Below are 15212 nucleotides of genomic sequence, written 5' to 3'. Positions count from 1 at the left end.
CAGTGTAGTTGTAATTGTAATGTTTAAACTACAGTCTAAGTCTAACACAGGGGTCTCAAACTCAGGTGACCTGGGGGCCACTAAACCTGGCCCCCACAGAGTTGTTGAAAAACAGAGGTTACAATTCAACACATTGACTGGAGAGAAATGCTCCAGGATGTTGTGGACTGATGACAGCAAGCTTGTTGTGTTTGGGTCACACGTTCACTGTGAAGTGGTGGAGCGAGCATCATGATATGTGTCTTACTGTGTCTAACAAGACAAAAGACGTGTCCTGGTCAAAAAGAACTCCGTCTAACAAGACAAAAGACGTGTCCTGGTCAAAAAGAACTCCGTCTAACAAGACAAAAGACGTGTCCTGGTCAAAACGGCTGGGAAAAGAATCCCTTGACTAACAAGACAAAAGACGGTTCCGGTCAAAAAGAACTCCGCTCTAACAAGACAAAGACGGTTCCGGTCAAAAGAACCTCGCCTAACAAGACAAAAAGACGGTTCTGGTCAATAAGAATCCGGCCTAACAATACAAAGACGGTCCCGGTCAAAAGAACTCCGCCTAACAAGACAAAAGACGGTCCTGGCTGCAACTCCGCTCTAACAAGACAAAAGACGGTCCTGGCCAAAAAGAACTCCGCCTAACAAGACAAAGACGGGTTCGGTCAATGCTTTTAAACTCCGCTTCATCAATACAAAAGACGGTTCAGTCAGCTTGAACTCTGTCTAACAAGACAAAAGACGTGTCCTGGTCAAAAAGAACTCCGTCTAACAAGACAAAAGACGTGTCCTGGTCAAAAAGACATCACAGCATTTGAGGGTTTTGAGCAACATGAACAACAAATAAAGGGTTACTTTATTGTAACAGCTCGGCTCCCAATGACAGACAGAGAAGTCATGTGACCACACAGAGAAGTCATGTGACCACACAGAGAAGTCATGTGACCACACAGCAGCCAATGAACAGCATCCAAAGTCTTCTGGCTCTGTCAGAAGAAGACATGGAGGCAGGCACTTTTACATGAACATGAAGACACTCGTTGAGCATGAGCCTGGAGGAGGTGAGGGAACTTTGAGGGAACTTTGAGGGAACTTTGAGGGAACTTTCAGGGAGAGTTGAGTTGTAGAATTGATGAGCCGATGTTGGACTTTCTTTTTCATTCCTCAGCACTGGGACAACAGGTGCTGCCATGCGTGTCCACTCACAAACATGTAAATGAATGGACTCCATGGAGCGTCACGAGGTGATTTAGGAGCAGCAATAATAAATAATAAATCCTGACTTTGTTCAATAAGAAGAGTTTATCAGGAGCACGGGAAGAAACTAAACACTATTCCACCACTGGGATGTCATCAAACATCAGCACTGTGAAGTAATTAAAGCTAAAGGCTATGAGTTGATCATGGTGAATTTTCATTAACATACAGTCAATGATTTACTCTCACGTGCCACAAGGGGGAGTCTGCGTTCATGTCATAATGTACATACTCTTTTTATAGATTCTTGTAATACAAATGAATGGATTAGTTTCTGACTAAAATGTAATCCGGGGAGTTTAAAGAATATTTTACAATTATTTATGAAACTTCCATCTTGTCCTATGACCTTTAGCAATAGCAGCTAAACTAGCCACACTCGCACAGTTTTTGGAACATCAGTGATTTCACATTTTTGAAAATGCCAAAATGATTCATTCGAATAAAAAATGCTGACGACTCACAGTGAAACACAACAGCATGTGAAGGAATGTTGTTTGGACACAAACGTAACAAACAAACACACAAACATTATATACAAGTTCCAGCGCGTTGATAGAGGCCAGCTGACGACTCACTGATGACTGAACCCTTCTCAAATGCTTGGTATTTATAGAGCAACGTCCCCGTCGTGATGAAAACATGAAGCTGCTTTACATTCGTTTTGCCATTCATCCATTCATACACCACATCTATGAACTGTCACTTGACACACGACATGCTGAGAATAACGGTCAACATCACGTTCTTTACAGCACATTCACTTCTGTTAATCCACAGTGTTGAAGTGAGAAGTGACACAAAGCAAGAGATTACAGATTAGCGTATGTTTGAGGGTGAACACAGGCACAGTTATCAGTGACACCTCTGCTTTTCTTCATCTTCTGCATCATTTTAAAAAGGGACAACAATCCGCTGTTAATCTGTAAATACATGCAGACCATGGATTTAAACTCAGAAGATGTAAAGTCTGTAAGGTCATGTGCATCACTGCAACAATGTTTACCTCAAACAGAGAGGAACAACTGATATCATCCTGGTATAATCCTGATATCATCCTGGTATCATCCTGATATCATCCTGGTATCATCCTGCTATCATCCTGATATCATCCCGGTATAATCCTGGTATCATCCTGGTATCATCCTGGTATCATCCCGGTATAATCCTGATATCATCCTGGTATAATCCCAATATCATCCTGGTATCATCCTGATATCATCCTGGTATAATCCTGATATCATCCTGGTATAATCCTGATATCATCCCGATATCATCCTGGTATAATCCTGATATCATCCTGGGAAATCATCCTGGTATAATCCTGATATCATCCCGATATCATCCTGGTATAATCCCGATATCATCCTGATATCATCCTGGTATAATCCTGATATCATCCTGATATCATCTTGGTATAATCCTGATAACAGCTGCTGAAGTAGTTTTAAATATGCTTGTATGTATTCAGATTAAGATTAGACGCTTTTTCACTTTACACTTCGAGCTGTGCGTTCCAAGCGAGCTGAGCGATACTACGATGTGACGTCAACAGAACGTGACGTCTGACAAAAACCAGACCAAACAATGCTGAACTGTAGACCAACATTTGGCAAGGAAAGGTCTCAAAGGTCTCAAAGGTCTAAAAGGTCAGTATTTAACAGAGGAGTCGATGGCGAGCTGAATCACAACCTGTGTAGTCATATATTTCACTTCAGTTTCTACGCTCCGCCCATTCAGGAAATACTGAACCAATCATTTAAATTCACCGACTCTAGTGATTCAGTTACAGCGGTAACAAGGGCTGGAACATTTTACATTTAACAGCAGTCTTTCTTGTTTATTTAAGATAAATAACCATGGTAATATTGTTTGAGAGTTCATTTTGAAGTTAAAAAGTAGCAGTAACATTTTAGTTTCATCTGCCTCCTGTTTTGAGTTAGGAGATTAGTTTTTGTGTCATTTAAAATTAAATTAAGTTTGTAAAGAGAAGATTTGGTTTGTTATTTGTTTGGCATTGATCCTGAACTTTAATAAAACTGCTACACATTTAAACTTGGACTTATGTTGGCTTTCTTTGGAAACACACACACACACACACACACGTTAGCCCTGGTTTCCCTTGGCCAGGGCCGTAACAATGACAATGAGTGAGAATGTCAAAAGTGTAAAGCAGCTTTGAAACAGAGACCCTATGATCATGCCGTCAATATCAGAATCAACAGATCTTTTCTGTCTATTTTCACTGGAAACCACAAACATGTGAAATACAGACAGGACGCTGGAATCGACAGTTAACATGGATGCTAAAAATGTAAATATGACGGGACGCGCAGCACACACGGGCTCAATAACCTGTCAGACGTTGTTTTACTGATGTGAACAAACTGCAGTCCTGCACTTCAAGAGCTGAACAAATGATGACACACTACGTCAGCACGTCAGGAATATGTGGAAGATGGAGGGGCAGTCACTGACGGTCTCACTGTCTCACACTCTGTCCAGCTGGGCGGAGTTTGTCTCCAGTCCTGCAGGACTCAGTTCACACAGGTAGAAGAGTGTCTCCTCGCTGGCCTCGGCCTCCGTCAGAGGCTCCAGGCGGATCAGAGAGCTGCTGGAGGGCTGCTTTGGCTCCAGGCTGGAGTCCAGTAGATCTGACAATGCATCAGCCTCCACTGAAGCACTGGAGCTGGACGAGGGTTGGAGGTGTGAGTTGGAGAAGCCTGTGCTGCTGCTGCTGCTGCTGCTGCTGCTGCTGCTGCCACCGCCGCCGCCCAGGTCCAGCTCTGGAGGAGGAGTGCAGCCATCAAGGAAGGCCAGTAGGGGGCAGGAGATGTACTGGATCAACTGTTTATCTGGAAAAAAGGAAAAAAGAAAAGATCAGCATCTCACTGAAGATGCTGAGACCATTCTGTGTACAACTCCCACTAAACCTTGTACTGATGTAAGTGTTATTGTTCGGATGTGGGAGAACGGCCTTCGTCCCATTGTGGACAGGAGGGCAGGTGGTGAGGAGAGGAGGGAGGATGAGGACGAATGTGGAGCAGGTCAGTGAGATATGGAGGGCTGTGAATGTTAAAAGAAGGATTTTGAATTCGATGGCGAAACAAACGGGTAACCAGTGAAGTTGTTTCAGGACAAGGGAATATTTTTGGATTAAAACATGGCAAATATTGGTCCAATTAACTGGTCAACTTCTAGTTGTGGAAGCCGACCAGCAATGAGATTCTTCAACTGTCCCAGTGTTAGATATCGAGGTTAGTTGCATCTGTACTACACTTGTAGACAAGACCGCCTAAACCGAGACCAAGACAAGACCAAGACCAGAGGGTATCGAGACCAAGACAAGACCAAGACCAGAGGGTATGAGACCAAGACAAGACCAAGACCAGAGGGTATAGACAAGACCAAGACCAGAGGGTATCGAGGCCAAGACAAGACCAAGACCAGAGGGTATCGAGACCAAGACAAGACCAAGACAAGACCAAGACCAGAGGGTATCGAGGCCAAGACAAGACCAAGACCAGAGGGTATCCAGACCAAGACAAGACCAAGACCAGAGGGTATCCAGACCAAGACAAGACCAAGACCAGAGGGTATCCAGACCAAGACAAGACCAAGACCAGAGGGTATCGAGACCAAGACAAGACCAAGACCAGAGGGTATCAGAGGGTGCTTTCGTCAACGAAAATTATGAGAGAATATCGTTGTCAACGAACCTTTTTCATGTGACAAAAACGAGACGAAACGTAAATGGTGGTCATGTGACAATAACTATAATAAAATATATAATGCAATATTGAGGAATAAAAACGAGACCAAATGTGGTTTAGAAAATAAAAACTGTTAAATGTCTCTTCATTTCCGTTGACCAAAACGAGACAAGATGAAATAGCGTAATAATGTTTAGTCATAGGCTGACGTCACTTCCTCAATCCCCACTCGTGGAATTATTAACATGCAGTGGGAGTGGGCAGCCGGGGAGAAAACCAATAATGATACGCAGGACTCTCAAGTGTCACGCTTTTTCAGTCTTTGGTCACGCACTCTATTTCTCTGCCGCGCTGTAATCGCTATGGAACTGGGAGGAAACTGCTCTCATACACATGTGCTCGCCTTGTTTACACTTTAGCAGATACTCCACCTTGTGGCCAAAAGGAGAAAGCACACCTCTCTGTATGTGCTACACACAACAATACATATATAATACATACAAAACTGGACATTTGAAATGAAATAGCTTGAAAAATATATAGGAAGGGGGTGTGGCTTATTCTGTTATCATTTCTTCCTTATACTAGATTATATTACTCTAGGTTTTTTGCCCCCAAACAAATGTGGAGATCATTCTATCCCAACTCATGAATTGGTCTCGGGGGATTGGAACATGTACAGAAATGTGGGTAGTATATTGATTTTAACAATATCAATTCTTCAACTTCAGTCCAGTGGTACCCTATCACCCTAACAGACCACTTAGGTCACAAAATACAGGTTTACTTGTGGTTCCCAGAGTCTGTAAGAGTAGAATGGGAGGCAGAGCCTTCAGTTACCAGGCTCCTCCCCTTCAGTGGAACCAGCTTCCAATGACAGTTCGGGAGGCGGAGCCTCTCTCTGTGTATTTAAAGTTAGACTTAAAACTTTTCCTTTTTGATAAAGCCTATAGTTAGAGCTGGTTCTGGACCATCTCTTAGTTCTGCTGCTATAGAACTAAACTGCTGGGGGATTTTCCTGTGGTACACACACATTCACTCTCTCACACTCAGGGTATGATTATAACTTTTGATATGTCATTAACCTTGTCTCTTTCTCTCCCTAGTTTGTGTCTTTCCTTCCTTCCCTCTCTCTCTCTCTGTATCCTCATCTTGCAGGTTGCAGGATCCAGATCCAGTTTTCGAGGCTATCCATATCATACATATCATCACCATTATTATTGTGCTATAATTAAAAAGTCGATATCATTAACTGTATAAACTTGTAACTTGATACAGTTGTTGTGTATCTGCTCCTGGTCTCTCTCTCTCTTCTGTCTCTCCCTCATCTCCCTCTTGTCCTTTCTCTTCCCCCCTTTCTGTCCCCCACCTCTCCGCTGTCCTCCATTTTCCTTTCACCCCAACCGGTCGAGGCAGATGCTGCACATGTGTGAGCCTGGTTCTGTGAGGAGTGTTTTCTCTCCACTGATGCCTAGTGTTTGCTCATTGTGTGAACTGTTGTGTTTCTCTGCTCTCTTTGATGTTGTCTATGTACAGACCTGAGATCATGTATGTTATGATTTGGCGCTATACAAATAAAATTGAATTGAAAGAATTGGTAAGGTCGACCAGGTTATATCTTTCTGTATTTCTTGTTTTATTTTAGGGAGATTTTAGGTTTTTATCATAACACCCAAATATTGAATTGTTTTTTACTTCCAATTCAATTTGTATGACTCCTGGGTCTCTCTCGATGTGTTATAGGTGAGTGTTCAAATCTGAGTTTTAGATACACTGATGATTTTATATCCTGACAGATGTCTATATAGGATCTAGCAACTTCATCAGATTAGGAGCGCTGTGATCGGTTGTTTGAGGAAAGCTAATATGTCATCGGCAAAAGGCCCAATTTTATGCTGGACATCGTTAACTGTGACACCTCTAATTTCCTTCTTAATATTCACTCTAGCCGAAGGCTTTTGATACGGTGTTTTAATCAGTTGTAGAGATTTTTGTATTGAATCAAACGGCTCTAACACGTGATAGAGAAATGTCACAGTCGAATGCCTTTTCCACGTCGATACTAACCAGTACAGAACTTTGAGTCTTTGTTTGGCCAATTATTTCTAAAATACTTTGAATACTGTCGTGTGTTTGATGACCTGACATGAACCCTCATCTATTAAGTCTGCTATAAATGTATTTCTTCCTTTATTCCATGGATGTATAAGCTCTTGTTGAGACCGTGTGTGTGTGTTGTCCACTCACCTGGATTGTCCTTATCTGTCCTGCTTAGCTGTCCCGTGTTCTCTTTAGAGGACAAACTCTCCTGAAAAAGCACATGGACAACAAAGAAGTGAGTTTCAAAGCAACACAGACAAATAAAAGACTATATTGAAAAACTGATAGAGCACATACACATATAAATAATGACATGTCTTCATCTTCACTGAACTGTCTAAACTAGTTGAATGCATCAGTTGGTAAAAACAAATCATGTTTTTAAACTTGTATTGAATCTCTTCTGTGCTCTTCTTTTTATTCTGTGTGTGTATTTCATCATATTTTTATAATATTTAAATGTTAGTGTCTCTGATAACTAAACATGGACGTTTGCATGTGGGAGTGATAGTTCACCTCTATGACGTCAAAATCAACATTAAACTGTTTTCCATACAACATGGCCTGGAAATCCTCCAGACTGCAGTCAATGCTGTCCAGATAGTCCATCAGCTCCACCCTGACCAAACACAATTACACACAGTGAAGGAGAATCACCACACAGCACTTGAACATTACATTCAGATACATGCACGTGTATAAATGTAATGTTCAAGAGGTCCAAAACAGTCAAAGTCAGGTCATTGTTGAGAATGGAAATACAAAATGTTTTTAATGCCATACAGTGATCTTAAATAGACACACGTAACAAGAAACACACACAAAAAATAAACTTTTCATTACATACAATGAAATATTAAATGAAGACTTTACATGCTTATCTCTTGCGTTATTATAAATACATAGTGAAAATAAGGGAAATCAGTGCGATGTATGAAAACACACGGCTCGGTCCATACGCCATGATTCTCCGTGTGATATCTGATAAACCCAATAAGCAAAACATCGGGAGAACACATTTCATTTGGAAACATACGGCAGGAGAGTACGTTGACTTGTTTTACTCACTATTGTAAAAGGTTCAGCTGTTGAAACACATCCAAACTTCATAAAATACACATGAACATTTCCTGTCCATCAGCTGATGGTAACTGACTGCATTGATCTGAAGAGTCATCTAGTGGACGGTCCACTGTGGACCAAATGAAGCAGTGAAGGCTGGCACTTACTTGCCCAGTAGGTTGATGTTCTGTGATATTGCTCCGTTCTCTTTCAGGATGGAGTCCATCATCGTGACAGGGTCCTCCACACTCAGACCTGAGGGTTTATTGAGCTGCAGAGCACTGCTTGTTGCTCCACTGCTGTCTGCAGTGCTGCTCCTCAGGCTGTCATCATCTGCTGCTGCTGCTGAAAGCCCCGCCTCCTTCTGTTTGATGTTGTCTGTGCAGGTGGTGCTCACCTCAGTCTCTGCTGGCAGCTCCAACTCCACAATTTCTACATCCCTGTGGGAGTGAACAAGACGTGAAGAATACACAATTCTGTATTTTAAAAACAATTCAAGTCATCTTTAGTTATCCGGGACTGATCTGTAAAATCCAGGTCATGAGCTGAACCAGTAGAGTGATGTTACCCCGGGTCATAGGCTCTGGGTGAGTCGTCTGCGATCTCCGCCGTCACCTCGGCTTCATTCTCAGTCATGTCACAGACGATGACGTCCTCTGACATCTCAGAGCTCTTCACGCCATTCAGACTGTTGACAGACGTCTAAAACGAGACACACAGTCACAACCTGGACCTCGTCAAGGTTCTCTCTATTAAAAGGACAAAGACATTTACTGACCTGTTCCACGCACACTTTGTCATCATAGATCTGATGTTTGTACTTGGACTTCTTTCCAGTGCTGTTCATCAGAATGGGCCTGATGCAAAGACACATCAATATTTAAAACAAAGATACTGTTTCACTGAACTGCCTTCAGATCATGGCACTGTCATTTTATTTATTTATTTCAATCCAGAGTCACATTCAATTATTGATTTATTGGGCATAATGATGATGATGATGTTCGATCACAACCACTTTACCTCAATCATATAACAATTTTAACACATATAACCCTTTGTGACAGAATAACTGTGTATTTTGTGTTGTTTGTTTGTATCATGCTTAATGAGGGTTGTTATTTACTGTGTTAACTGTGCTTGTTAGATGTTAGTTGAAGGCGTGGAGCCTTGAGACCACGCTTTGAACCACCGTACTTATCAGGCAGAGTTTTCATTGAAGCACTATATCGTCAACTATATGCTTGGACCCTCTGGCTTAAGTGGACATTTTAACACAAATGAAGGTCAATACCTTATAATAAGACAACATGGAGATAAACCAGTGGCTGAGCAGCTGTTTAAAGGAGCTCTTACTAGAAAGCAAGCTGGAAATGAAAGTGTGTCTCTTTTAAAACTCACCTCTTGCGTTTTAAATTCAGGATGTGGTTGTTCTGCACCAATGTCACAATGAAATGAATCAGCTGGGAAAAAAAGAAACAGTCATTGAGATAATAGTTTTAATAGCTTTAGCGCAGATGCTAATGGTCTGCTGGATAAACTAATCAATACAAACTTCATCGACCTTAATTGTTTAGGAAAAGTTCCGATGAAATTCTGATGAAGCTGCATCACTGGTTCATTGCTGCATGTACTGAAACACTGGGTTTATTAGAACACGTTAGACGTGTGTGTGTGTGTGTGTGTGTGTATTAGCGATGTACCTAAAATTCAGCAGTCAAAACAAATCGGCTGGAAATTGCCTAAAAGGCCATTTTCAGTTTTCGGCCAAAAGACTGTCATCATAGAAACAATGTTGTGATGACGCAAGTCTGTCCAATATCAGTTTAATAATAATAATAATAATAATTATTATAATAATAATAATAATATAATATATAATAATAAAGTGGTTCCAACAAGATGTGAGGACACGGTGGAACAGCACCTATTAAACGCTGGAAAGTCTCTTTGCACAAACGTGAAACCTCAGATTATGAACTCCCTACACCAGAGAACACTCTCTCTCTTTGAGCAGTTAGCTGAACAGATCCGCTCATCTGATGCATCTGTTTGAGTGACAACAATGAAAAGAGTCTGTCAACACGTTTGACTCAGATCTCTCGGATCCTCTGCACATAAAGATCCTTACGTTAGGAGCTTCATTCCATATATTCAAGGTTTCAAAGGATTCATTTCATGCCATAATATATACCATTCAGATATATGGTGTATATACACACACACACAGTTATATACCATATGTATCATCCTACAACAGAAATGCAGTCCATTCATTCAGACCCCGGTGTACACAGTAAGATTTGGCTGCCAGTGATTTGCTCACCTTTTTGATGAGCTGTTGCTGATGAGCATGTTTCTGCCTCAGGTCTGAGATCTCCCTCCACAGAGATTCATTCTCCCTAAACAACAAAACAACCATCATTACCAGTCAACGACACGTGTGCGTGTTCACAGCTGGTGATACAGTTACGTTTTTCATGCATTCACATTCAGCGAGGCAACGCGCGTCACATGTGACAGTAGGTGAGACGCTTTTGAGGTGCTTTTTTTGAAATGAATAAATGAAAGCGATGCCACTGCATGCACTGCAGCCATGGAGAGGGCTAACATTTTTGGTTGGTTGACTTAACTTTCACTGCAAGATCACATGTTTCTATGTACACGAGGCAAAGTCTGGCCTGAAAACCTCCAGGTAATGGAGTTTATGAGAATGAGGCACAAGCAGGCAAAAAACACAAATCTAAGTTTAAGTGAAGTGCAGCTTCTACTAGTTATGACAGAACTCTCAGCAATAAAGGGTGTGGCGTAAGGATGGGCACTCCAAGCACTGTGCCAAAGTCAAATCTAATTAGTTAAATAATAGTCAAATAATTCCCCCACGTTTCCATGATCTTTAAACATACATACCTCTTGAGTGTTGCCAACCTGGCATCGATGTTCTCCTGTTTACTGTGAACACTGTGGACACTGGCCAAGATCTTGGTCAGGTCCTCCTGTCGCATCTTGCTCTCGTCCGGCCGAGCATTAGAAACCTGAAATGACAACAGTCTTGTGTGTACTAATACTACTTTTGCAGATGACAGATAAGAAATGAGCCAGCAAATGAGAAAAAGAGCAGACTTAATCACTAACAATAAAACCACCAACATTAACCTCATTCATCAATTAATCTTTCAAATATTTTCTCCATGAATCGGTCAGTTATTTCTTCCATACAAAGACATATTGCAAAGTACTGAGTATTTGTGAAATCATATATTGTGTTATAGTGTTTCACACGTGATATAATACTCTATCTTTCACTGTATCGCCCCCCCCCCACCCCTACTCAATAGATGATTTTCTATAATGTCTTGTTTTATCCACAAAAACTAAAACCAATTAATCAACGATCATTCATTTAATAATAGATTAATCATTGCAGCCGTTCATGTATTACTTTCTAAATTGGCATAGAGAGTGTGTTAACAGTGAAAACTCATTTTAAGACAAATTCAGACATAAATGCAGGTTATTACAAATGGGTCACTGTGGTTTAGGGTTATTTTCACATCAGTATCCACTTGTCAATGCAAACGGCTTGATAGACACACAAGTCTATCAACTTGATTGGGATTGGGCGTGGCTCTGTTTTATTTACGTTTATTACCAACGCGATGAGCGCCCACAGGAGTTTATGTGTGAGGCACTATATACCTGCAGTCCTCACTGCAGCACACTGCAGCTGACACTATCCTTTGATATAGTAGGAAACATACATGTAACATACATTCCAACACATTTCAAACGAAACGTGACATTATGTATTCAGTGGAATCCCTGGGTTAAACATGCATGTGTGAGTGAAGATATACACAATCATTTAAAGTCGATTCCAATTCAAAATTTCATGTTCAAAGCCATTTTTTGACATGCTATAAATTCTATTTTCTTTAAGTTCACGTCAAAGAGTAATCGTTTGAAAGAAACGTGATTATTATGTTTCCCATAATCAAGCAGCCCTAGTTGGTTGGTTATTTTATGGTAATGAAAACACATCTAATCCTGTTGAGTCACAGGATCCTACATTCAGCAGACAGAGGGAGAGGAGGATGACTGCACCTTCCTCTTGATGTTCTCCAACAAGTCGTCCTGTCCATGTTTGAAGTAAGGGTGCTGAAACTCCACTGGACCATCCCGCTCCTGTTTTACGATGCCTGTGTCGATGTGCATTACTTTACGGAATCCATCTGTGCACACACACACACACAGTGATAATTAAAAAGCAGCAGCGAACACACCCTCTTAAGTTATACATGCAAACACAAAGACAGACACAGGGATTCAGCGATCAGCACAGGAACGTAAACAATCTCTTTCTTTGCTATTTAAAAAAATCATCATTTCAATATCTCTGTATTCTCATATATACCCTTACATGGACTGTAAGTTGTGCTGTGATGCTACTTCAAAAACAGAGAAGAAGACATTACAGATATAATAACAGAAACGAGACCGAGAAGGAAAAGCACAATTTAACTAACTAACTGTGATTACTGTGGGTGAGAGAGTCAGACACGGACACACTCACACACACATTGAGAAGCGCTGTGACTAACTGTGGATGTGCAGTGCAGCAGATCTGTGTTGTTGGTTCAAGTAAAAATAGGATTTGTTTCCTGCTCTCTTTATTTCACCGTGTGTGAAAGACAGGAGGAGACAGAGAATACGCTGATCAGACAGTCAGTAGATTTGACGTTAGTCATTAGCTGTGATCGCATGTGCAGTGTGTGAAATCCTTTAATTCTTCTGCTCAATACACAATGCCTGGGCCCACTGTGACATATTTAAGAGTTATGCGACTGCTGCAGATTCGTAAATTCACAACTGTGGATTCGTACTCATAACTGGAAACATATTTATTTTTTTTGAGTGGAAAGAAGGGGCAGACAAATCAGCACTTAGTCTGTGTGTGTGAGAGAGGTTTGAATGCCTGTGTCACCCAGACGTCATGGGCGCTATGGCAGCAGCTTCTGGTTAGCGGGAGGAGGTAAGGTGTGCACAAACCTTACACCTTTAGTTTAGGTCAGCTCACTTTATTGTGGTTGGTGGGTATAAAGAAAATCTCTACCGTGGCCTAATTTGAACATTTATGATACAGTGAATCTACAATAAGATTTCAGTTCACCACCTCACCATCTGTGTATGCACCTTTGAAGTACCCTGCTTTTGAACGTTCTAACACCATATGGTACAACTTGTCAGTCATGTGGAACACTAGGGTGTGGTTGTGTGAGTGACTATCTTACACATGTTGAGCTGCCTGATGAAACTGGCCATGTTGTTGTGCTTGAAGAACTTGGGGAGAATCTCCTTGGCAAAGCGCTGCTCATCCAACACTAGGAAGCTGTTGCCCTCCTGGAAACAACCAGCAGCAACATGACAGTCAAAACTGTGTCACACTCTTATCGCTCACTCACACACACACACACACACACACACACACACTCCCTCAGCCCTAAAGTTAAAGATGAAGTGATGCTGGCATGACGCAGATGCATTTGGCTAGGTATGCTAGTTAAGCAGCAGGTTAGTAATAAAGGGAGCTCAATGGCCATCTGTGTTAGGCCAAAGCTAATGCTTCTCAATGGTGTTATTTGCTGAAGTAAGTCATGTAGCATTTGTATAAGTGGTCGCAGAGCCCAGCACGTCCAATTGTAACGGGTTAGTACGGGTTAGTAACGGGTTAGTAACGGGTTAGTAACGGGTTAGTTGACTACGCGGTCACGTTAGCTTGCTGGGGGGCTAACTCCGCTCAGTTGTCACGTACCTGACTCCAGCAGATGAATTCATTGGTGTCCGCGTCCTCGACCAGCGTCCACAGCTTGGTGAGGAACGCCGGGACGTTGGAGTTTTGCTTCATGTTTCTAACGTAACGGCACAAACCGCTGGACTCAAACTGCGCAGCGACGGCTCTGGTCCGACACTTGTGTTCAGCTGATGTTCCACTCTCTCCTTGGCCCAAGGAAAACAGTAATGGCTCACAACATCCGGTCCAGGCGGCGGAAGCAGATTGGCTGACAATCATCTATGTATTGTAAGACGTGGATAAAGCACCGCCCCCTTTTTTTCCAGCGGCCACTCGTGGTACTGCAACAAAAAGTACACGGAGCCCTTTTGAGACCAAGGTGAGTTTGTTCTGTTTATTCAATTTTGGCCAAAAAAATAAAAATAAAAAACAGGAAATCAGGAAAAAAAAAACAAGAATTCAGTTTCACTGGTCTTACTAACAAATATCTAATTTTCATTGGTGGGTGGGTCTTCTGTGCCCCCTTGCTTCTGATTGGCTATGTTTGCGCTGTACTCTTCAAAATAAAAGTACTAACTCTTTGCCTTCAGTGAAATGTCAACACTTATATGAACAGACAGACAGACAGACAGACAGATAGACAGACAGACAGATAGATGATGATCCACATGTATAAATGCAGTGTGAGTGTGTGTCACAGTCTGATCTCGGAAGCTAAGCAGGTTTGGTCCTGGTTAGAAGCTTTTTACACTTCCCTTTACAACCACCAGAGGCCGCTGCTGCACTTGCTTTAGAGTCATTATAATTTTGAGAAAGCAGCAGCAGCAGCAGCAGCAGCAGCACAAATATTTCTATAACCTCACACTGTGCAGATGTTTAACTTTATACAAAATCACTGAGATCTCACATCAAATACAAACTCAATGGAATGTTTGGTGAAAACATTTATTGACAAATGACAAATATCATGACTGAACCTTTAAAGTTGTCCATATTTCTACAGTAAAATGAAGTTGATATAAAGACAGTGAGGGAGGAACAGGAATACAGCCAAAGCTCATTGTCACCTTTTAATATTGATAACTGAGCCAAATGAATCTTTATTGTCTTATTGTCTTATTGTATGTAATTAATGTGTTATCAAATACCACCGTGTGTTATTTACTGTTTCATTCGTTTTCACACGTTGTTTTACCGCACGTTTCTTTTTCCACCTTTTCATTAATGAGATACATGAAACTCCAAGTGTTTGCATTTTTAATGTGTCACATGCACAGTACAGTCACTGCTGCTGCTGT

The 15212-nt window shown here is 41.5% G+C and overlaps 1 protein-coding gene across 2 annotated transcripts; it reads right to left on the bottom strand.

Annotated features, from left to right (window-relative positions):
• Positions 1–3258: 3258 nt before the first annotated feature.
• On the bottom strand, positions 3259–14163 carry LOC122762313 (heat shock factor protein 2-like). 2 transcript variants are annotated; one of them, XM_044017508.1, is made up of 13 exons: positions 13936–14163; positions 13415–13523; positions 12228–12355; positions 11034–11158; positions 10450–10525; positions 9525–9586; positions 8902–8980; positions 8692–8825; positions 8291–8563; positions 7578–7680; positions 7209–7269; positions 4182–4314; positions 4048–4103 (listed from the first exon to the last, which is right to left on the bottom strand). In XM_044017508.1, exons 1-13 carry the CDS (start codon positions 14026–14028, stop codon positions 4100–4102), a joined length of 1380 nt encoding a protein of 459 aa, XP_043873443.1. In that variant the 5' UTR covers positions 14029–14163; the 3' UTR covers positions 4048–4099. The 2 variants fall into 2 exon arrangements, with proteins under 2 accessions (XP_043873442.1, XP_043873443.1); XM_044017507.1 differs by lacking the exon at positions 4182–4314 and having other exon boundaries at positions 3259–4103.
• Positions 14164–15212: the final 1049 nt, after the last annotated feature.

This window comes from Solea senegalensis, unplaced genomic scaffold, assembly GCF_019176455.1.
Source record: "Solea senegalensis isolate Sse05_10M unplaced genomic scaffold, IFAPA_SoseM_1 scf7180000015524, whole genome shotgun sequence".
NCBI classification, from domain to species: Eukaryota; Metazoa; Chordata; class Actinopteri; order Pleuronectiformes; family Soleidae; genus Solea; species Solea senegalensis.
This window is presented reverse-complemented; position numbering and strand designations above follow the sequence as displayed.